The sequence below is a fragment of the Ictalurus punctatus genome, chromosome 2 (genome assembly GCF_001660625.3).
Source record: "Ictalurus punctatus breed USDA103 chromosome 2, Coco_2.0, whole genome shotgun sequence".
Lineage (NCBI taxonomy): Eukaryota > Metazoa > Chordata > Actinopteri > Siluriformes > Ictaluridae > Ictalurus > Ictalurus punctatus.
In genome coordinates, this window is record NC_030417.2 from 1219049 (window position 1) to 1243431 (window position 24383).

Here is a 24383-nt window from a genome sequence, read left to right on the forward strand (position 1 = left end):
TTCTGATAAGGAATGCTAATCTCCCCCCCACAACACACACACACACACACACACACACACAGCTAGTGGGAGGATAATAATACCTGTACACAGGTGAATGATGGAGATTTCATTGTGTAGGGGAATTCCACCGGAAGGTTTTTGCATTAATTCCCGTCAGTCAACCAAACCCTCATTTTAAAAATCACTCACACACACACACACACACACACACACACACTATTTTCTATAACTGCAGGTGCAGCCATCGTGCCCATGGTATTTACTCTGGAAATTATTCGCACATTTTCTGGCTGAAATAACGGGGAAAAAATTCAGACGCCCACGACGCGTGTGCTTTTCTCCGTAACTAACGAGACAAAGCGTCTCATATCTGCGCATACGTCAGGGTCAACCTCATCCAAAACCTACAGGTTTCTGGCAACGCCTTAGCCGACCGGGTCGTTTGATTAAAGGGGGCGGGACGAACGTAATGCAGCCGCGTTACGTTATCTTGAGCGTTACACATTGCTCTGTGCGCATTTGAAGCGTTGTCGGGCTGCTGCTATTCGAACCCGTTTAAAGGTTTTACGCGTGACGGATTTTTACGGCGCGACACTAAAAGGACAAAACGTAAACTAGACTTTAAACGAAGGGGCGCCGCGTAAAGCCGCCGCTGTTTCGACTCCAACGTCTCGGCTGGAAGCTCGGATTTTTTTTTTATCCTCCCCTTCGTGCGTGATTTTCTCTTTCAGTGAAAGTGCCACCTGTTCATCTGCAGGACGAAAGAAAGAACGGATCGTACTGAACGTTCCTCAGCCGCTTCCCGGGAGAGCCGCCATGCTTACAGCCCGGAAAGAGCCACCAGAACTGGAGCGTGCGGAGTGGAGTGGTGATCGGAGGTGCACTCGGTCTTTAGAGAGAGATGGAGGGGGTTTGATTGACAGAACGTGTGCTCTCGGGCTCTGAGCGAGTCTTCATGCAGAACCAGTGAAATATAATCAGCCAACAAGCCGTGAACATCGACTGCCCGTGTGGGGTCTATTAACACAACGCCAGCATCTCCACCATCTCAGTGCTCCACACACCCCCACCTGCATCCGCAGATGCAGCTGGAGTGGGCGTGGCCTAAACCCAAAAAGGTTCTCTAGCTCTCCTTCACTTCCTTCCTTCTTTTCTCATCATTCTTTCAAATATAAAGTGCATGTGGCGTAAACAAACGAAAGCTTCTCTTTCTTTCCTTCTGTTTCTGGCCCTTTCCTCTTTCTTTCTTTCTTTCCCTCATTCCTTCCCTCTGTTTCTGGCCCTTTCCTCTTTCTTTCTTTCCATTCCCAGTCATTTTCTCTTTCTAGAACAGGAAAGAGGCCACAAACGGTCAGGGATGACTCAGTAGTGAACTCTGGTCATTATCGTATGTTCTCGGAGATGAAACCTGTCAGGTTGGCGGTGATACTCGGGTTTCCTGACGGAACACAGTCGGAGCACGGAGACTACGTGGCTGGGAGTTAATCATCCCTCCTTCCGGCTCTCGGGTCAGAGAGAAATGTCAGCGTCGCTTTTATTGACGGTGAGAATTACACAGTACGAGAGCAGGCCATCAGAGGATTTGCGGCAAGCTGTGCTCGCACAGCGGTGCCCTCCGGACACCGCGAATTTTCTCAGCACACGTTCAGCAGCCGAGCCTCTGGTCCGGTCCGGTCCGGTGCGGTCCGCTCACGACGATGACGTTATCAAGAGCCGGTATCGGAGACAGGGGTTTTAACCTGAACTGTTTTAGAGCTACAGGAATACAGTGGGCTTCTTTTCAGTGTTACAGGAATGTCTTAAGGACGTATGAGAGGTGATGTATAGGTATGCACAGAAATGGTTCCTCGCTCCTTGTATGTTCTGGAGGTAGGGGGGGGGGGGGGGGGGGCACTACTTTAAGCAGCCATATTGTTAAGATATGAACCTGGTGCTGAGGAACTGCGTTTTTGCATGAAAATACCAACAAGGACGGTTGAATCTGGGATAAGTGTCCCAGGAGAGTTGGGACGGTTTCATCTGTGGAATGGACTGGAGGGAGTTCGGCTCAGATTCTTGGACTCACCAATGGATGGCCAAAAAAAAAAAAAAGAAGAAAAAAAACTCGTTATTCGTTACAAGTACAAGCTTTTTCTTAGCGACTCTGTGCGGATGCGCTACAAGCGTGACGGCGACTTTGGCTTTTCTGACAACTTGTATTCTAGGTCACACTGGAATAAAATCCGTCATGCGGATCGAATTGGAAACCCAGCATTGATCCAGCGGTGCGGGCCAACATCGACCCCGACGCGGACGCTCTGAAACCAGCTTACTCCACAGCACTCAGTGCGTCCTGCAAAACACGCTTCTCAAATTTATTTTGAAATCAAAGACAAGAAAATACTCTACGGTCATCCTGTGTACAAATCTCAAATACTTTTTTCTTTTTTAAAAAAATGATAAAAAATGACCAAACACGCACACAAACACAAAAAAAAATTCAGCATCATGTTTAGAAATGTCCGTCAATAGTGAACACGTTATTTACGCTTTAGACCATGCACAGGTTTACTTCACGTTATATTCTGAAGCAAATCACATATAAGCGTTAGCATTATGCTATATAACGTGCCCTAACTTACTTCGTCGTTATTAGCGACCGTTCTGGGGGAAGTACGCGAGTTTAACGTCGCTTCGCGGCCAGATTGTTAACAGATAATCCCACCACGCAAAACAATCTGCCGACGTTTCCAAGAGTGTTTCATCCAGGATTTCCCATCAAGCTTTAGTTGAAGAACATGTTCAGTTTGCTTTGGAATTGGAAACTCGTATTCCGCCGGCAGCTTGGGTTCGATCTGGCGTCTGTGGCACTAATTCCACTCCCTTGGCTTTTAAATAGAGCTAAGAATGCTCGTGAAGTGGATCCCAATTTTTCAGCCAGATCACAGCTTCCTCCTTCTTTTCTTCAGGTCTTTTTTATACACTTTTCTCCGAGTGCTGGAAATGGTCGAGTCCTTGCTGACCAGGACATGGTCAGGTAACCATTTGAGGGGTCACGGGGCAGTAGAAGGTGGAGATGTTGGGGTTATTGGATAGAGATGGAGAAATGGTAGGAAGTCAAACAGGAACTAATTGCAAGATTACTGGGGAAGAGAAGAACGAAGACAAAAGGGAAATAAACCATAAAGAAAACGCGCCTGCCGACCTCGAAGAGCTGGTTAGCGAGCGACAAGTCAAAGGTCGTTTGTGTTTTGTCTAATATGGGCGTGTATTGACCGCTACTTGGGTCAATACTTGGGGGTGTGGCCTGTTAAACAACCAAAATTTTTCTTCATAAATGATCCAACGTGAAATGCTATCAGGTCTGGGGGGAAAAGAAAAAAAGGAATAAAGAGAAGGACGACTGAAGGTCAGTGGTACAATTACAGATGGATGACAGGGATATTGGGGGATGGTTTGGGGATTGTGGAACAGATTAAATGGATGGTAGAGGATCACTGGGGAACTGAGAGAGGGATACTGGAAGGTCCGGTTCCAGTTTGAGGGGCAGGGGAGGACACCGTGGTGGGCTGGGAAGCAGACGTCGCCGTGGCGACGGCCGCGGCAGGCTCCATCTTGCTGGTGTGTGTGATGAAACGGAGGCGAAGCTTCATGGCTGGCCTCAACGTGCAGATGATCTTCTCAACCTGAGAAAAGGGTGGGAGTTTGGGGAAAAAAACCTTAGATCTATGAAGTCCTGACAAGCGGGGTTGAGGAAAAGTAAATTTGATGATGTTCAGAAGCAATGGTCAAAATGGAGAGATGGATGATGGGATCACTGGGGACCAAATTAAGGAATGGGAGGTGGAAATTTGGGAAAAAAGGATAGGAAGGATGGTAGAAGGTAGAGGGACGGTAAAGGTCATTGGGGAACAGATAGAGGGACGGTAAAGGTCATTGGGGAACAGATAGAGGGACGGTAAAGGTCATTGGGGAACAGATAGAGGGACGGTAAAGGTCATTGGGGAACAGATAGAGGGACGGTAAAGGTCATTGGGGAACAGATAGAGGGACGGTAAAGGTCATTGGGGAACAGATAGAGGGACGGTAAAGGTCATTGGGGAACAGATAGAGGGACGGTAAAGGTCATTGGGGAACAGATAGAGGGACGGTAAAGGTCATTGGGGAACAGATAGAGGGACGGTAAAGGTCATTGGGGAACAGATAGAGGGACGGTAAAGGTCATTGGGGAACAGATAGAGGGACGGTAAAGGTCATTGGGGAACAGATAGAGGGACGGTAAAGGTCATTGGGGAACAGATAGAGGGACGGTAAAGGTCATTGGGGAACAGATAGAGGGACGGTAAAGGTCATTGGGGAACAGATAGAGGGACGGTAAAGGTCATTGGGGAACAGATAGAGGGACGGTAAAGGTCATTGGGGAACAGATAGAGGGACGGTAAAGGTCATTGGGGAACAGATAGAGGGACGGTAAAGGTCATTGGGGAACAGATAGAGGGACGGTAAAGGTCATTGGGGAACAGATAGAGGGACGGTAAAGGTCATTGGGGAACAGATAGAGGGACGGTAAAGGTCATTGGGGAACAGATAGAGGGACGGTAAAGGTCATTGGGGAACAGATAGAGGGACGGTAAAGGTCATTGGGGAACAGATAGAGGGACGGTAAAGGTCATTGGGGAACAGATAGAGGGACGGTAAAGGTCATTGGGGAACAGATAGAGGGACGGTAAAGGTCATTGGGGAACAGATGGGGGATGGTAAAGGTCATTGGGGAACAGATAGAGGGATGGTACTGACACTGGACATCTGTGTGTGTACCTGGTCTTTGACGCTGTCTCCTGTGAACATGTACTTGATGTGGTACAGGAAGTCACAGATGGGGTCCATGTACGCCAGGTGGTTGCTGTGGTGATCCACGGCCTGCAGCATCTCATAGAACGCTACCCCAATCTGAGGATGCATACAGGCATGTGTGAGGTTATATAACAGACACTGAACGGAGTGTACATGCGTGAGCTTGGGTGTGTAGCTGGAGCAGGTGTGTATGTGTAATAATGCGTTACAGCCGATGTTAGGATGTCTGAGGAACTGGAGCGGAAGCTGTATATATAAATAGAACTGTGTGCTCAAGATGGGTTGTGAGGAAAACACAAATGCATGTGTGTATGCAGTGAGAAAAAACGTGAAGGGGAAAAGAAATGCCTGTTTAATAGTAACGGCAGATGCCGGATGAGAGTGAACAAGCGAGACGCTTGGAAGGTGTATGAGTAGAGTAAGACCGAGCTTATGAACGTAGCTCATATATACACAGTCTGGTGAGCTGATCTTTGCTTACGTAACAGAAAACAAGCCACGGACACGAGCTCGATCAAAGTTGACCGGAAAACCGAGAAAGCGTGTTTACAGAGTGAATGCATGCGAACCTCGAGCATGCAGCGTGTCCTCTCCTGCTGGAAGCGCTGGAGGAAAGGTCCGACCAGGTGATAGATATAGAGCAGCTGATATTCGGTTTTCACCAGAGGCTTCAGGACCTCCGACAGAAACCTGCAACGTCACAAGCGCAGAGTCTCACCATCATACAGTCACCCGCAGGTCAGCTGGCAGCTGTGACTCAACTGCCATATTTCTATATTAAATGGTACTTCTTTGCAGATGCAGAGAGGGGGTTTATGGGTAACTATTACACACCGAGACGCTTATTTCTTACGATATAGCTTGTAGATCCTAGCCGGCTAACGCAGCAGAAACTGTACAACCACAGGACAGCTGCGCAATATATATGCGCTAATCGATACCGCAACGCTGACCTTTGCAATGCTGAGGTCATGCAATATGCAAATGAGCCCACAATATGGAAATGAGGCTGAAATATGCAAATGTGGTATATCGCAGGTGCTCCAGTGTTTCTTAATATATTGCAAGACATATTGGGATATTGAGTGTGCGCGCGTGTGTGTGTGTGTGTGTGAGAGAGAGCGAGAGACTGAGTGAGACAGAGAAAGAACTTTCAGTTGAAGGTTAAACAAAAAGCTGGAACTCTTCAAGGACGTCAAGTTTGTGTGTGTGTGTGTGTGTGTGTGTGTGTGTGTGTGTGTGTGTGTGTGTGTGTGTGTGAATTCCAAAAAAATATATGCCTTAACAAAGCCATTGGAGTGTGTCTGCTGTGTCTGATGACCTTTGTCTCTTGCTCTCTCTCGCTCACGCTCACACACACACACACACACACACACACACACACACACATCACTGGTGACAGTGGAGTTCAGCAGACTGGATATTAGAGTCATATTTGGACAGGTCTGGCAGATGAATCATAAAACAAAAGTGAGAATAACACTTCCATAAGAGCAGCGTCTTTCCCCCTCTTCCCCCCCCCCCCCCCCCCCCCACACACACACACACACACACACAGTCTAAACAAAGCAAAACATAAGTCAGTATAAAGGTCAGTGGAAATGACACTGAAATCCTAAATCTGCTAGAGATCAGTTAAGTGCTTGCTATCATTTCTTATCTCCTTTCCAGAGAGCTCTTTTGGAACTTACTTGGGAATGAGAGAAAGCTGGCCGATGCTGGAGTGGTGCCACACGGCGTGTGCTAACGCTAGCACGTAGCTGCAGTACATCTCCGAATACGACTGGTGGCACGCCGTGAAGTCCAGCAGCTGGAAGGGATAACCAACCCACTCTGCATCCGAGGTTAGCGCAGGGCTGCCAATCACGCTAACAATGCGGTCGTGTAGTACGATCCAGTATGGCTCCTGCGGCACAGTGAGAGGCACGTTATCAACTAAAACTGACCGTGTTAAACAGGGTCGCGCTGTCCAAGACTGTAAACGAAGACAGTAAGAGAATCACGACACAGAGACATCTGATCTATACACGTGGAAAGTCAATCAAAAGGCCTTCGTGATAGTAGGGGATGTGTCGCACCGGTTGCCATCAGGGAGACGTTATATGAAGAAAGTTTATCGGTTATCTTTTGTGCCTAAACTTTTAAATGCAAATGATTGGTGACTTCTGTCTTGTGTGTTTTTTTTCATGCATATTTATATATCGTCTGTGATGTATTGCATGGTGAAGCTAGAGGCAACATTCCACAACGTGGACAATAAAGTAAACTAACGAACTAACTTTAATATGTTGTTTAATATGAGTGAGATATATACACATAGTATATAATTTTGGTTACAGTTTAACTTCAGAGTTTGGCATACTTTAACTTAAAACTGGAGTTTATCTGAACTTTGGTAATATACTCGAACCTCAAAGTTGGGTATATACTTGACCTTCAGGGTTGGGTATATATACATGACCTTCAGGGTTGGGTATATATACATGACCTTCAGGGTTGGGTATATACAAGACCTTCAGGGTTGGGTATATACTTGACATTGAAGGTTGGGTATATACTTGACCTTCAGGGTTGGGTATATACTTGACCTTGAAGGTTGGGTATATACAAGACCTTCAGGGTTGGGTATATACTTGACATTGAAGGTTGGGTATATACTTGACCTTCAGGGTTGGGTATATACTTGACCTTCAGGGTTGGGTATATACTTGACCTTGAAGGTTGGGTATATACATGACCTTCAGGTATCCTTGAACCTCAGAGTTGAGTATACTTGAACTGCAGTGTGCAGCTTAATTTTAGAGTTGGGTATCTGAAGCATAACTCCAGCACACTTTACCTTCGGAGTCGAGTATACTAGAACTCCAGCTATACTTTAACTCCAGATCCTAGTATTATTGAATTATCCTTAGATGTTTTTAGCGGCTGTATTTAAGCCTTGTTGAAAGCTTTCTGTTGTAATGTTCTGCTATCAGCTCTCTTTTCCTACTAGTTTCCTAATTCTTTCTTAAACGCTGATTAGTTTACGCGCTAACTTACTCAGAACATTTACTCTGCCGCAATATGCCGGATCCTTCTGAAAGTACCCTCGGTAGAGTTCTCCTGCTCATAAGCAAATGAAATGGAACAATTAAAGTGTGGCTTAACAGTCCACAGGTGCATCGGATAACCAGACCGAGCGAGTCTCCGCGGACGCGGCGACGGAAATGAAGAACACTCATTAACGGACTGAGAGAGACCGTTAGTTTTTGCGTTCTTTCTCCGGAAGCAGTATACTGCAGAGACTGAACCGTCACCCCTACGGACCAGACGCAGAGTCGAGCTGGATGCTGTTTTCCACAAATTTCCGAGCACAGCTGCCAGAAGCACAAGCAAATCAAGAGCACTTGACATGATTAATGTTCCAGTGAAACGTTTTTAAAATTCCTGTGAACTATGAGTTTTGCAGAATGCCTTTTTTTAAAAAAAATAAACATGATTTTCAATCTGTCCGGCTTTCTGAAGTCATGTTTATACATGTTAAATAATCGATGCTGCATTTGTAGTTACAGAATCAACATGACTAACGTTTACACATCTGGACTTGACTCTGATCAGACTGGATTGTAGAAATATCAGCTTACACGTTTCTGGTTAGCCGTCGTGACGTGTAATACGTAACGGGATGTATTAAAGAAGGGGTTTTTATAATGAGGTCATGTATTGGGAAGGGATGCGGTTAGATCTTAATGTGTTCGTGGTTTCGGTTATGACAGAAAGTATAAACATGTCTTGTAAAGTCGAATGCACTGACTCTTGGAACGTCGAACCTCCTGAAGTTGTTAGAAGAATCACCTGATCCGTGTTAAATGTCTCTCGGATGAATTCACACCAGCATTGTAAGTACGTAATTCGATAATCTGGATATAATCATGATACTCAAGACGGCTGAAACGAACCAGTTTGAATAGGATCTTAGCTTTTTATCTGACTTGGAACACTATGACATGACATAACATAACGTTACAGCCTAAACTTCTTGGTACTTATCAAAGACAGGACGTGGGTGAAAGAGATAGAACGACAACAACAACGAAAAAAAGAAAGAATGAAGGACAGGAAAACGGCACGGCACGCAAGCCAGAAGGAGTGACCTTGGAGTTAGAGATAAAGTGTGTGTGAGGGCGGGAACTGGACGTACAGGTAGAGCGGTGATGATCAGACCAATCGCATTCATCCAAGCAGTCACGTTCTCCCGGGGGACGAGTGGCTGACTGTAGGACATAAAGAAGACACACACACACGATCGAACTAGACACACACTTCGTCTAGCAGACACATCAGACTTGCACACTGTCAGACAGATAGTAGAAGATATTTGTAGGCTTTTATATACGCATGTTGCGACAGTACTCCTTTACACGATCTTGTAATTGACATTTTTGCTGCAAAATGACACAGGGATGACCTCTGACCTCCTGAGCACTACGTTCAGCAGTGCGTTTCCCACGTCCCCACCCGGCACAGCGAGGGCCATCAGTTCCACACAGGTGACGTGAAGCGCGTGTGCTGCCGGGTTTGGGAACTCGTTAAACCGCCAGTCGCAGTTCGGGAAAGGGCCTGGAGATTTTCCTGCCATCGGTGATGCACGTTAAGAAAAAAAGTGTGTGTGTGTGTGTGTGTGTGTGTGTGTTCAATCCCTGAACATCGAGAAGGAATTTTTAAATCTTCATGTTCAACCATCTGTTTGTTTAAGCCTTGCTAACAGGTCTGTCTGTTTGTTCTGTCCGTCCAGCCTTATCGGCCCATCTATACTAATAGGTCTCTCTGTTTATCCATCTCTCTGTCTAGCCTTGCTTTTTGCTCTCTTTATCTGTCTGCCCGTCTTGTCTACCCGTCTCTCTGTCTAGCCTTGATCCGACGAACACTGGATGGAACCAGTGTTAAAATAAAGCAAAAGAAACCCTAGCTGGGATTAGGAGGACATACACTGCTGAGTAGTGAACGGAACAGTAAGATAGGGTCTTTGGGAACACAGAAGGAAGGATATTGTCCACAAGACGCCCGATGAGTTTGCAGTAGTAGGTGTCATCGGGGACCCACACGTTGTCCTCGCGGGGGTTCATGCCAAACTTGAGGTAGGTCTCGCTGAGGCACCATCCGGGAGTACGGTTATCCTTCAGAGAGCTCATGATGGCGTGGACAAGCTTGCGTTTAAGGTTGGTTCGGTCACGGAGGTGCCTTTCATAGTAGTGCAAGGTGTTGTAGAGGTACGTCACTGGGCGGTCTGAGGGATCAGATCCAGCAACGATAGATATTAGTAAACAAATAACTGGTTGAAACCAGGAGGTCTGAAGAAAAGAAAAATAATAATAATAATAATAATAATAATAATAAGCCGAGATACGATGGGTTCAATGTAAATAACAAGTGAGCAAAATGGTCTTGACTGGACCGACTACCTTTTACCACGGTGACTTCCACAGTACTTATGAACTGAATCCAGGAAAACACCAGCAATCTGATACGACGATTGTACTACCAATGCGACCGACACCTACACCACCACATAAAGCATCCCCCTCCCCCACCCCCACCCCAAGAAAATCATCAGGAGACCGTCCACATGGACGGACTGCTCCTTGCTTTTCGCTCCCCCTCACCATGGAACTTGTACAACCCCCCCAAGTGGTCCAAAAGGGTTTCCAAGGACTTGGAGACCGGTAGCAGTTCCAGGAAGCGGTGGATGACGATGTCGAAGACGGGCAGGAAGCGTAAACACACGTTGCCGAAGTAGATAGGCAGATACTGCGGCTGGAGCTGCATGGGGGGGTTCACCTGCTCCGCCAGACCTTCAAAATACAGCTTCTCTGGATACTTCTGCATGTGTGGAAAAAAGAGATAACCTTTTATTAGAGCCCATGGCTCCTTTCCAAACATCGATTCCAGCATGGAAAGGACAGGATCACATGGTAAGATACTAAGATCCTCTCGACGTTAACAACAACGCAGCGAACGTTTCTTTTAACCCCGCAAAATGTTAACACTGCAAGCTTTCTCTTTATTCTCCGTGGTCTCAAAGCCAATTGCCTAAGTGAAGGGGCGTACTTCACAGCTAAATAAGCAAACAGCCAGATCCGGTACTGCCATCACGAGGGGGCAGGGTAAGGGGTGGCATTGTGTTTGAACTCTCTCTCTTTAACATTTACCACAGTTACACAAGAATGCAAGAAGGGGCAAACACTGCAACTATTAAAATGTCAGTGTAAAAGACAGGGCAGCATGTGCAGCCTGTAAAATCCTATTATGGAGAGAGAGAGAGAGAGAGAGAGAGAGAGAGAGAGAGAGAGAGAGAAAGGGAGGGATACTCATTCGCTGGTATCTATGCTGGATCAATCTGGATAACATTATGGCTGAAAAGCTGAGTTTTTTTCCCCCTGAAATATCCTTCATTCAATTGAGAAGATGAATGCAGAGAGTCTAAAGTGAATTATTAATACATTCATCAACTGCAAACATCCTCCAGCACTTTTCTGCAATGACAGACACTCGAGCTGTTAAAGGACCCAAAAACTGCTTATGTGGCTGATACTGAACGCAGGCTAGCGGAGTTCTGCTGGCATCAGAAAAATGGATAACGCTACCTATACTGAAGCCCTATTTGATTACTTATTAAGTTTAAAAAAAAAAAAACAGGGATATGTTGACACTTGCAGTTTACTTGTTGACTTGTAGAAGTCCTCCTACTTGGTGTGGCACATCTTATAGTATTTGTATTTGGTGTGTTGGGGAAGACCACCCACCTTGTGGTAGATCTCATGTTTGGTGTGTTGGGTAAGGTCACCTTGTGGTAGTATTTGGTGTGTTGGGGAAGACCACCCACCTTGTGGTAGATCTCATGTTTGGTGTGTTGGGTAAGGTCACCTTGTGGTAGTATTTGGTGTGTTGGGGAAGACCACTCACCTTGTGGTAGATCTCATGTTTGGTGTGTTGGGTAAGGTCATATTGTATATAGAACTAGTATATGGAGTATGGTATGACATGTCTCGTGTAACCGGCAAGATGTTCTTGTGACCTGCAACGTGTTTCCTGTTTAAAATGTTACACTCACCTCGTCGTATGGCACCTGTTGAGAAGGTTACCCTGGGACAGAAGACGTTATTCCCGAGTTAGGGAAGGTTTACCTTGTGGTAGGACATGTGTTTGGTGTGCCAGTCGCTCTGTAGCCAGTGTTCCGGAGCGTTCTCTTTGACGAAGTCGCTGACGCGGTTGCGGAAGTCATTGGGTTTAAGGAGGAGCAGCTGGATGATGAAGTAGCACACTTGAGCCTCATTGCCCTCATGACTTCTCATCGCCTGCGCAACAGCAATCATCGAGGGTAAATTTAAAAAATCGTATTATCCCATAATGCCAGAGAACACTGAAAGACAGACACCTCACGCTTAAGCAGGACAATATTAGAGATCAGAGCATGGCAAAACGCCAAATTACACAGATCATCTCCTGTTTGAGAAATTTACCAGTGGAGATATTCTGCAATGCTGATAGTGTATGCTACTCGACCTGGTTTTGAATTAGAACATTATTTTAAACACCGTCCTTGATAAACACCCTGTGTCTAACATCTCTCAATAACAAGTCTGTTTCGTTGCAGTTTCCTAAAACAAAAAGCTGAAAATACAATAAACTCCTCCATCTTCAATAAAACCCTCATCTTTCTGAGCCTCATGCAGAGATCAGACCGGAAGAAGTCGTACAGGTAATTGCTGGCGTTATCGATTGGCTAACGGACAATAAATAGAGCGTGGTGTTAGAAACGTGGAAGAAATATTGACTATCAGACAAAAACTCCAACCATAAAGATGATTCCCAGGAGAACATCTTCGAGCAGGGGTGTTCAATATGTCATTTTCTTTATTATTTTATTTTATTTTATTTTAAAAGAGTGAATTTATCTACAGCCTAGAGTTTAATTCCACGGTTTTATTGATCGCTCCAGAGAGATGTTGAGCACGTGCTTCAAGAAGTACTCCAGATGAAGACGTCCACCAAAACAATGGCAGCAGAAATCACATGGAGAAAAAAAAATAATAAATTCCTTACCAGGCAGAGGATGAGACGGTCCAAAGTGACGATGTTGTACTTCCACACCATGTCGTTCAGGATCTCGATGCACTTGTTGAGCTGCTGACCGCCCGCCGACGTGGAAAACTCGTACACCAGGAAATCGGCAAACGTCCGCACGTGCGCGACGAGAGCGCGGGCCCCGATTCGCTCCAGAACCCTGCAGGAACGAAGACCACCAATGGATGAGCTGTAGTCAGTCGTGCATGAAATGAAGCAGTCAGAGGTGCGTTTTACAACAAGCTTCACTCGTGAATAATGAATAATAATAATAATAATAATACTACACAGTTCATTTAACCCTGCTGCTCCGCTGAAGCCCCACGGGAGAAAAGAGTTCAGCAGTCAGTTCAGAGCGTTCTGTAGCGGTTTATTAGGTAAAGCAGTATGGTAACCAGGATCGTTTTTAATGCTCGTTTCTCTCAAAGACGGCTCAAAGATCATCGTACAAAGTGTGAAAGCCACCATCGGTACAGCTCGTCACGGAGCTCCTTATAGATAAATAAGAGCAGACGTTCAGAAAACTGGGGTGCTGTAATTAGCTCCATTTTGTGGTGCGAGCGTTTGCACTGAGAGCGTCTCGCGTCTCGTAAACAGCAAGCAGGACGTTTTTGGTCGTTTGTTTTTTTTTTTTCACCCAAACCGGACCTCATTTATGGTTGTTGTACTTCCGCGTCTCTCTTGCTCTATTTATCCGTAGATCAGGTGGGCACCTCAGGACGTTCCCATGCTCATCGCTCGTTACCAATCAGGCGGTGTGTTCTGAACACTAGCGGTGTTGTAAGCGAGAGATCGTGCGATCCGAGTCACGAGCTCGGCCCGACACAACGTGACTCTGTGAAACCACCTGCAGCTGCAGCATGTACAAAAGAGCGTTTCAAAACCCCGTGAGTCAGTGCAAACGTCCTTGATGAATAACACCAGGGGAAAAAAATACATCTTTGGCTATGCTGTTATCTCTGTGTGTGCGTGTGTGTGTGTGTGTGTGATAGAGCGGAGTTGCTTCAGTTGACCATTTTTCTATAAAGCGCACATCCTGAAGTGTTTCATTCCTCTTACGTACCACAGCAACGACTACTTTTAATTTAATAACTATGACATTGACGTCGTCTTGGAAACAAGTTACTTCCTGTCCTTACGTTAAAGTTACAGCTTTACCGCCGACGCTGGAGACTCCTTCCATAAACGTTAGGTCTCCTTAGCGTATCAACGACTGCACTCGTTTTTTAACCCGTTCATGCTGTCCCTGTGAATGAGCCGTTACTATAGAAACGATAACGACATCAGAACGAGCGCGTGAATATAAACCCGCGCTACTGTCAGTGTCAGAGCTGCTTAACTTTTCTAAGCAAAACGTCTTTTGGCTCACCTGAAGCCGATCTGGTTTATGTGGTCGGTTTCTAGAAGCATCTTCCAGAGCAGGCAGAGGAAGAGTGGCGGAGAACCCTGCATGGAGAAGTGAGTGATGATGTCGTTCTCATTGGTCATGGACTTCCACTTCCTGTACTCCTCCTCTACGTTCTTCTTCAGGTTGAAGCGGCTCTCCTGAGGAACGTTGTTCTGCTTGAAGAACGCCTGCTCCAAAAAAAAAAAAAAGGAGACGATACAAATCAGAGATCTTCTCTGTAATCTGATGAATTGTGAGTCGTCGTGGCGATGTGAGGAAATCAAAAAAAGGTCAGATCGAGACCGAATTAACCAAATGAGAAGCTTGTCAATGGATTCCGTTGATCACTAAACACCTGGTAGAGCAGAGTGAGGGCCACACGTCAAACAGAGGGTTCCTCGAAGGCTCCTCGAAGGCGTGAACTACGCCGTTGAGGTAAATTTGTGGTAAAAAGGGAACGCAGTCGCAGATACTTCGTGCCTACAAAAACATTTCGCTTCCATTAGCGTGCTGCTTTAATTCTGAGGAGAGACGGAACGTGTCGTGTCTCCCCACAGAGTGCTGCATTGTCTGACACGCGCAACAGATGGAGAGTTACCGAAAAACAACAACAAAAACAACGACAGCAAAACAGATTTTTAATGGTCTGAGGTGACTAACGTACAGCATACGGTCGCGTTAGAACACTACGACGACTCGGCTCGAAAATATCTCACAGAACAACAAAACGTCGGTCTTGTTTCCTAGCCACGAGCACAAACGCAGTAACCGCAGGTTAAATTCTCACCCGGGTTCTAAACGGGTTCTAGGATTCCCTCCGAATCTCAGCGCAGTTCTCAAATTCCCAGCCTGGTTCTAAAGGAACTCAAGAACCCTCTCCTAGACTGGGCAAGAACTGAGAATTCTCGCCGAGGCTCAGTGTGGTCAAGTTTGTCCAGGTTCTAAAGGAGTTCCCCGTCCTGCACCCTCCCAACCCCAGGGTCTGCACAGATGGCATTCTAGGAGTCGTCTCTGGATTCACAGGCGAATGGTCCCTCTGAAGCAGAGTCAATTCGGAGTTTTCGTATTCTCACCCAGGTTCTACCGGTGTTCTCTCCCAGGTTAAGCAAGAGTGACGCTCTAGAAATCTACAAAGGTTAGATCTACAAACTCGCTCGCACCGGGGCGCAGATTAAAGAGCTTAAAATGTTAGCTGAAGGTGTCGGTGGCCGACCTGCAGGGGAGCGGGGAAGCAGCTGAGTGTGTGCGAGGCCCAGTTGTGAGGTGTGAAGTTCATGATGGTCTGTAGAATGTCCTTACACCACGTTCCCTGGATCGAGTCAGAACCCGTGAAGAAATCTGGAGCCATAACACAGAAGAGAACCATGCATTACACAGAGTTAGCCATAACCTGTGTGTGTGTGTGTGTGTAATGAGTGTGTATGAGGAGTACCGGTGATGTGTGTGGCGCGGGCGAGGGTGAGGATGAGCGCTCGGTTCAGCTCCTCTGACTCGGCCGACAGCACCGTCTTCGGGTCGCTGAGGAACCGTGTGAACTGTGGCTGCACCTCGGAGCTCCCCAACGCCGTGATTAACCTCAGAGCTGTACTTTCCACACTAACACACACACACACACACACACACACACACACACACACACACACACACACATTAGCCTCACATCATAGCTGAGGTGCAGCATCTCATTGTTTCCTTTTGCATCTAATTAAAAGACAATAATAAAAATACTTTGATGTTATGAACCGTCCATAATGTATTCATCTATCCATCATTCCACCCAGTTATACCATTATCTATTTACCCATCCACCTACCCATCAGTCATGACTCATCCATTCATCCATTCCCACACTCACCTACTGATTCATCCAGACATATGTACATAGAAATATCTAAAAATGAAGATATCTATATGATTATAACACTATCTATAACCAATAACTCATTCATCATGAATTCATCTCATCTAAAATCCCATTCATCCACTGATTTAAGTGATCAAGCTGATCAATTCATCCAATATACTCAACTCATTCATCCACTCACCAACCAATACAGCATATAGCAACTAAATCATTCATCCACCCATCAACTCAGTGATCAATTCATTCATTCACCCATACACACGATTCATTCATCAACCAATACAGCCATCAAATCACTCACCCATTCATTCTCCAACATTCATTCATCAATAGATCCTTCACCTCACTCACTCATTCATCCAAATACCCATCAATTCATTCAACCGCCAACACGCCCATGAACTGACTCACCCATACACAAGGAATGATTCATTCACTCATCAACCAATATAGCCATCAACTCATTCATTCATTCATTCACCCTTCAATTCATTCAACCGCCAACACGCCCATGAACTGACTCACCCATACACAAGGAATGATTCATTCACTCATCAACCAATATAGCCATCAACTCATTCATTCATTTACCCATCAATTCATTCAACCGCCAACACACTCATGAACTGACTCACCCATACACAAGGAATGATTCATTCACCCTTCAATTCATTCAACCGCCAACACACCCATGAACTGACTCACCCATACACAAGGAATGATTCATTCACCCTTCAATTCATTCAACCGCCAACACACCCATGAACTGACTCACCCATACACAAGGAATGATTCATTCATTCGTCAACCAATATAGCCATCAACTCATTCATTCACCCTTCAATTCATTCAACCGCCAACACACTCATGAACTGACTCACCCATACACAAGGAATGATTCATTCACCCTTCAATTCATTCAACCGCCAACACACCCATGAACTGACTCACCCATACACAAGGAATGATTCATTCACCCTTCAATTCATTCAACTGCCAACACACCCATGAACTGACTCACCCATACACAAGGACCGATTCATTCATTCGTCAACCAATATAGCCATCAACTCACTCATTCATTCATTCACCCTTCAATTCATTCAACCGCCAACACACCCAAGAACTCATCCATCATCAAGTCATTCACCGATACCAGTTAATACTAACACGGCCATCACATCATTAACCCATTAATCCCTTCACCCAACTAAAAACGTAGAAATTCATCTGAACAACTCATTCATGCACACATATACACCCACCAACATCATAATGACCTTACTCATCCATTCATCCACCAATACACCCATCATGTACCCGCCAATACAGACATCAAATCATTCATCCTCTCTCATTTAGCCCATCCTTTAACCACCATACCTACAACCTGTGCTCAAAGACCCTCTCGCACATATACACATCCACCCGCCCATCCCTTTGTCCCTCCCTCCACCTGTTCATCTACACTGTGAGACTGTCCAGGTTCCTACCAGAGGTGCAGCTGGTTCTGGTTGGTCTGTGGAACAGCGGCGAGCGAGTGGAGGTGTGAGAGGAGCTGAACACGGTAATGAGGCTGGATGTGGTGCATCCTGTAGCTGAACATCTCCAGCAGCGTGTGAAGAATCCCCCAGGCGTGGGACTTGAACACGTTTGGCAAGAGCTGACCTGGATCGAGGCAGCGAGAAGAAACGAACTGGTTTAGAAGGTGAGGAAGCGCTCGCCGGGTTTGGCATTTCCATGACAGAGGAATTAGTCCTCTAATTAACACGGCTGATTAAGGAGAGATTACGCCGCTCTCAGACGAGTCGACCGCATCGAGCACATGACTAATGGGGAACCCAGCTGTCACCTGAGCAGACATTAACCTTCTTTACCAGTTTGTCGACTCGTGTGAACTTACTGATGAAGCCTTTGATGCCGAGCGACTCGATTTCCATGTAGACCAGCAGGCGGCTGTACGTCTCCACCAGCGCCGGGGCAAGAGCGATGCTGGACTTGGCGTGGGCCAGCTTTATGACCCGAGTGGCTATACTGTGGATCAGACTAGCACACGGAGATTAGTGAGTAAGTGTGACTATGCAGGAATGACCAAACATCACAAACGTTCCTCAAAAAAACACTTAGTACTCCTCACTTAGTATCTCATGATTTTGACTTATTGGTCAATTACTGAGATACTAAGTGAAAATAAGTATCTCATTTTTTACTTTATCTCGTAGTTTTCACTCAGTATCTTGTAGTTTTCACTCAGTATCTCGTAGTATCCCATAATCTTCACTTAGTATCTCGGTATTTGACTTAGCTTGCCAGTATTTTGACTAAGTATCTTGTTTTGACTTAGTATCTCATTGTTTTGACTTAACAAGTCATTACATTAGAATCTTGTTATTCAGACTTACGAGGCTGTTTTGATTTAGTATCTTGTTATTTTGACTTATTTTCACTTCGTATCTCGGTGTTTGACTTCGTACGTCAAAACGCCGAGTCAAAATACAAAAGTGTCTCGTATTTGACTTAGCATCTCAGTATTTTGTCCAAGTATCTCGTTGTTTAGACCCAGTGTCTTATTATTTTTACTCAGTATCTCGTACTTTTCACTTAACGTTCTTGGTACGTGACATGGAATCTCAGTATATTGAGATCTAAAGATCTCGTTGTTTTGATGTCATTAACGTAGGACAGTATTTTACTTATATCTTGTTTTTGACTTACTATCTCGGAATTTTGACTCAGACTTAATACCTCGTAATTGTGACTTAGCATCTCGGTATTTTGATTAGTATCTCGTAGTTTTGATATTATCTTGACTCAGCATTTTGTTGTTTCGACTTAGTATCTCAGGTATTTTTAATAAGTAACTCATTTCAAGACAGTATCTCATTATTGCGACTTGGTTTTTCGTTGTTTTGGCTAGTATCTCAGAATTTTGAATGAGTAACTTGTTATTTCGAGACAGTATCTCATTTTTTTAATTTGCTAAGCCACTTTAACAACTTACAAATAATGACTTAGTAAATCAAAACGACAAGATAATCTCTCGGAATAACAAGACGTTAAACTGCGGCGCTCCGACCCAAAAAAGTAAACGTCAGCAGAGATCGTCGCAGTGTGAAATCGTGTAAGAACGATAGCATCGTTATATCACACAAGCCTACAGAGGCTCAGGAGGAGGAAAAAAAGAAACTGTAAGCATTTCCAGTCCTATTTCACATCACACGCATGCTTACAAATGAGCGTTAGATTATCTGCCTTTCAGGGAGGAAAATGAATCCATTCTATTTGACCGTAAATAAACAGATGACATGACACTGATCAAAAATTCATCGTGATTTAGTCACGGTTCCTTCCAGTTAGTCACCATTCTACGACCAGGCTGACAGCACTACACACACACACACACACACAGAATGACTAAGCAGAATTCATTCTCCCATGAACACAAACAAAAACACACAGCACGTTACGACGCAGGAAAGTCTGAGTCTTACACAACGGCAAATCAAACACCTCGACGGATGAAACTAAACACCTTTTTCTGGCGGGGGGGGGTGGGTGGGGGGGGGGGGGGTTGTTATAATAAAAGCTACCGCGCTAATTCAGTAAAAGCACAGGGAGGTTTTCAGTCTGATCTAATTATGCGTCTCAGGAGCACACAAGTCGATTTGCATAATAGGACCTTGTAAAAAGAAGAATAAATAAATAAATAAATAAATAGAGAGAGAGAGAGAGAGAGAGATGGCCTTGCTCATTCTGCGCGAACAACCCACAGTGGAGTGCTGTGCGTAATTAAAAGCACAATAATGTTCCTGTCCGTGAAGCATTTCCATAAAAGATGTAAGGAAGTCGTGCCGTTACAGGAAAATAAGCAAGGACGGGGTGGAGCGATGAAGCCGAGTTACTCTTCCACGCTGAAGATGATTACTTTGCTGTAATAGAACATCACTGCGTGTCTTATTTGACTGTTAATCGTACCGAACACACCTTTAAAAAAAGGGTATTACCCCATCAGACAGAAATCCCGCTCCAGTTCAGTGGGATTATTAGCGCCGAGAGAGACCTACGCGCCGAGCTCACCTCATCTTGGCGTGGACAGTGAGCGAGTCGAGCAGGTTCATGGGCAGCGGTGTGATGGAGCACGAGGCCGTGCAGTTGGTCCCGGGCAGCGGGATGCGCACCGTACCGTTACCGTAGATGGTCTCCACCAGCACGCCCATGGGCAGCGTGAAGCACTCGGAGTTGGTGGAGTAGGCGTTACACAGCAGGGCGATCTTGTAGTCGGTCATCGGCAGGCTCTTGTTGCGCAGGCTCTGCTGAAGAAACCTGACACGAACAAAAAGCAGGAAATATTCACTAACTCCAACCACATTAATCAAGATGATAAAAAAATATTAACAGGGCATGACAATAATAAGCCCTTGTATTTAAACCACTACTTGATTTATTTATTTTGGACTGTAGGAAAATAAACCGAGCGTATTTTTGGATTACTAATCACTACTCTGTAGTACTTGTCGACATTTACATCCCTGAGAGCGACTTCATTGACCTGCATCCTGAAATTCACAAAAAATACACTGGAGCACAGCAACAGCACCACACGCTGGACGGAAACAGTACTGCATGTTTTAGTATTCGTTTATACGTGTATATAAATGTATATAAACCTGTTTGATGATAGAGAAAGTAGATAAATAGGTGCTGTGTGCGTGTGTGCGTGTGTGTGCGCGTGTTACTCGTGGTGCAGTTTGAGGGAGTGCGGGATGGGGATCTGCAGTTTGGAGTTGTCATTCTGGGCTTTGCGGTTCAGATGGATCCAGATGCAGGTCATGGCGAAGGCGTGTGTGGACTGTGGCTTGTTGATGTCCGGTACTGGAATACACTGCAACACACACACACACACACACACACACACACACACACACACACACACACACACACACAAATGCAGAACTTCTCTCAGAACCACTCCACAATACATGCATATTTCACACGAGACAAGAGATAATTTACAAATCGTACGTATACATTAGGTGTCCAAACCACCGAGAAACCCACAGGACGAGTTACTCAGCTGAAGGACGCGGTCTCCGTACCTCTTTCTCGGGGTAAAGCAGATCGAACAGCTTCATGACGGGGAGGAAGTCAGCCAGCGCGTTCTTCTGGATGCTTCCGGATATGAACTGCAGCAGCACCCACATCAGGTGATCTCTGCCTTTAATTAGACCACGCCCAGCCAGCTACCACACACACACACACACACACACACACACACACACACAGATCAGGAGTTCAGCTCTAAAAGCACAGCGCATACCCGTGTGCCGCGTGCGTGCGTGCGTACCTTCTGATGCAGCGAGAGGACCATGTGAGGGAAGCTGGCGAATTGGAACAGGACGAAGAAGATGAGCTGACTGGACAGATGTTGCCACAGCAGCTGGCTGGTGCCGCCGTCGTCGAACTGCTCCTCCGTCTCTGAGCGCTCCATGGCGTACACCACCAGATCGACGAGCTGCTCCTCCAGCACGGGGCATCGCTGCTTGTGCTACACACACACACACACACACACACACACACGCACAGAGATAGAGAGAGAGCCAGAGGACAGATCCGCTTACGCGCAGGCGACAACGCAGAACCGAACAGCTACCAAAATGTTTTCAATTCCGTAAAAACGTTCCAGTTAGAGTGCGTAAAGTTCGATCGAGTTCGTCACAGCGGAGCCAGCGTCTCACGCGCTAATGACCGGCGTCCCTTTTACACACTCGTGTTTGGACCTCACTCGCGCTTTCGGACACATCCAAAAGCAACCAGAGCAGCGAAATAAACAAACAAACCAAAGGAAGAAGAAGAAGAAGAAGGAAAAAAACCAACAGAAGGAAGAAAAACACAGCCACAACACAAGACACGCATGAGCGTAAAACTGTTCACTGCACACAAGCATGGCATGACGGCTGCACACACAAGCCCTGACCGTGATCGCAGGGAAAGCTGCAACATATCGCACCAGAACATCTCGACGCTCTCCCCGTGCTTCTGTACACACGGGACGCACCGGTTCCAGGGACAGAGCGCTTTCTGAGGACGTGCTGCCCTCTTGTGGCGGGTCTTACGAACAGAAGATGGCGAGATTTGAGGTGGGAACTTCAGATTAATACAAACAGCCCTATTTGGACGGCGTACGTTTTCGACCTGCGCTGGCGATCTCACGAGGTTATATAATATTTATGGAAGGAGTCTCCAGTGTCAGTGATTTGTAACGTTATGTTTTTTCCCCCCATTGATTACTGGGTCATTATCCTCAATAACTGAATGACCGAGCGTAATGTTTTAGTCTCATTTCTTTAATCAGGTCCTCTTTATCTCCTTGTGAGAATCCGATGATGCTTGAGGCCGTATTTCACGCAGAAATATCGAGAAAATTAACAAGCACCACCGTATGCAGTATGAATGTTTAGTGATTTAGAGTATAAATTATTTAATGATCGTATCACGGCATGCGAGACAAACATCTGGGTTCATAGTATTAAGAAAAATAGTGAGAACAAGGAAATTTTTTTTTTTTTTTACACTAAAACCGTCCAAATAGGTCTGATCGCTAAATCCGATGCTAACGGCATTAATTCCGAGACATAGCTGCAATAGCTAACCTCGCCGCCACTGCCGGGATACACTGCAGCTTCCCCTCTGAGGTGCCATGCAGGGACTGGTCGAACGGACATTCCGGGGTAGGCTATTGGCTGCGGAAGTAGGGAAAACTCTACGTCTGTGGGATCGGATCGTTTTTATCACGTAAATTAATCAGTATTTCAGTATCGGCTTCTTTCCTGCTGAATTTCAGCAGCAGTTAAAATTTTTTTAGGTATAAACTTGTAAAGAATCGACCACACCGTACGTATACCAGCGTATTTAATCGTAGCGTTTACGTAAGAAACGTAGCGTTCGCGAATACTCGGTTCTGAAAAACTTAACTTCACGTCCGATCGACGTTTATAAAACACGCGCACGTGAACGCGTAAAATAAACAAATAAATAAATCAGACCCGACGAAGGCTTTCAGGGAGTTCCATTTGACCTACGAGAACATTTACACACGGCTTTATTAGAAGACGACGTCTAATGAGCCTAATCAGATCGGAAAATCCTACATCCGATCCAACACCTTTTTAGGCTTTGAGGTCAACGCTATTCCGACTCGAATACTTGGCGTGCGTCTGGTCTGAAAAATTTCCCCAACGCCCCCCCCGCTATTAAAAGAGCACCAATCCGAGCCTCGTTCTTGTTGGTCAGACGGAGGATCTGATCTAAATTCGGAACAAGCGTGACGGAAATGACGATCCAGCCAGAGTCCGAGCAGATAACAGCACACACAGCGGGTCTACGGCGCAAAAATGGATTTATTTATTTATATATTTTTTTATATAAAGCAGCGCAGTAACAGAACCACAGATACACACATGCGCCAACCAGGGCTTGAAATTAACATGTCTTCATCATCATTTCATAATCTGGGGTCTCGTTAGCCAAGGAGGAATCGAGTTTTTGGATCAAGTGTATCTTGTCGGCATGGGAAACGGGTCTGGGAATATTCCCAAACTGGAACTAGACGGATTAGTTCAGATATTTTTCATATTAGTTCAGATACTTTTCCAGAACGTCGTCACGGGCTTGTCTTTGATTGATTGCTGGTCTTCTTGGGAATGGGAACGGGAATTCTTACACAGGGGTTGGGAATGCTGTAAAGACCAGATCTATACTGTGTTTAGGACGACGGAGATGTTTTATAAGATCACTTTGGGTTTTACATTTCATGGATATTTCCATGTTTATGAACCGCTAATTTTTGGGATTTACCCCCCCCCAAAAAAAAAAAAATACATTACACAATGTGTGTAACATTTGAAGCTGCAAATGATTTTAATTGAATCATTTGTTGGTTGCATAAGTATTCAACCCCTGGGACAATAACCACCTTTCACTGGAGGTGTGCTAGGATATATGTCCCGATCAGCTGTGCACATCTGGATCCTGATAGAGAGATATATATATATATGTATATGTATATATATGCGCCTTGCGTCAGATTCTCAGCTTCTTTGACAGGGCCAGTCGAACACGTTCGGGTGTAGCTTTGTTAGCACGCTCAGAGTGGCTGTCCTGTTGTTAAGCGAAGCTCCACCCCAGTCTCAAATC

General features: G+C 45.5%; 1 protein-coding gene and 1 long non-coding RNA gene across 5 annotated transcripts in view; one reads left to right on the plus strand and one right to left on the minus strand.

Annotated features, from left to right (window-relative positions):
* Nucleotides 1–6681, plus strand: LOC124629062 (uncharacterized). The gene is made up of 2 exons (XR_008393728.1): nucleotides 1–1546; nucleotides 6508–6681. It is a non-coding gene; the product is annotated as an uncharacterized LOC124629062 (long non-coding RNA).
* The window catches only part of med23 (mediator complex subunit 23), a 27684-nt gene continuing 5634 nt past the window's right edge, over nucleotides 2334–24383 (minus strand). For 2 of the 4 annotated variants that reach the window (XM_017455014.3, XM_017455022.3), the window contains 19 exons: nucleotides 21535–21735; nucleotides 21287–21430; nucleotides 20927–21072; nucleotides 20268–20513; nucleotides 18094–18236; nucleotides 17684–17858; nucleotides 15759–15922; nucleotides 15540–15664; nucleotides 14309–14514; nucleotides 12919–13129; nucleotides 12000–12170; nucleotides 10479–10695; nucleotides 9866–10102; nucleotides 9291–9456; nucleotides 9017–9089; nucleotides 6528–6742; nucleotides 5406–5526; nucleotides 4801–4932; nucleotides 2334–3668 (listed from right to left, as the gene is read on the minus strand). In XM_017455014.3, the coding sequence (XP_017310503.1) occupies nucleotides 3477–3668; nucleotides 4801–4932; nucleotides 5406–5526; nucleotides 6528–6742; nucleotides 9017–9089; nucleotides 9291–9456; nucleotides 9866–10102; nucleotides 10479–10695; nucleotides 12000–12170; nucleotides 12919–13129; nucleotides 14309–14514; nucleotides 15540–15664; nucleotides 15759–15922; nucleotides 17684–17858; nucleotides 18094–18236; nucleotides 20268–20513; nucleotides 20927–21072; nucleotides 21287–21430; nucleotides 21535–21735 (3285 nt within the window). In that variant the 3' untranslated portion in view covers nucleotides 2334–3476. The remainder of the gene's footprint in view (nucleotides 3669–4800; nucleotides 4933–5405; nucleotides 5527–6527; nucleotides 6743–9016; nucleotides 9090–9290; nucleotides 9457–9865; nucleotides 10103–10478; nucleotides 10696–11999; nucleotides 12171–12918; nucleotides 13130–14308; nucleotides 14515–15539; nucleotides 15665–15758; nucleotides 15923–17683; nucleotides 17859–18093; nucleotides 18237–20267; nucleotides 20514–20926; nucleotides 21073–21286; nucleotides 21431–21534; nucleotides 21736–24383) is intronic. The other 2 variants (XM_017455040.3, XM_017455031.3) reach the window with 1 other exon arrangement.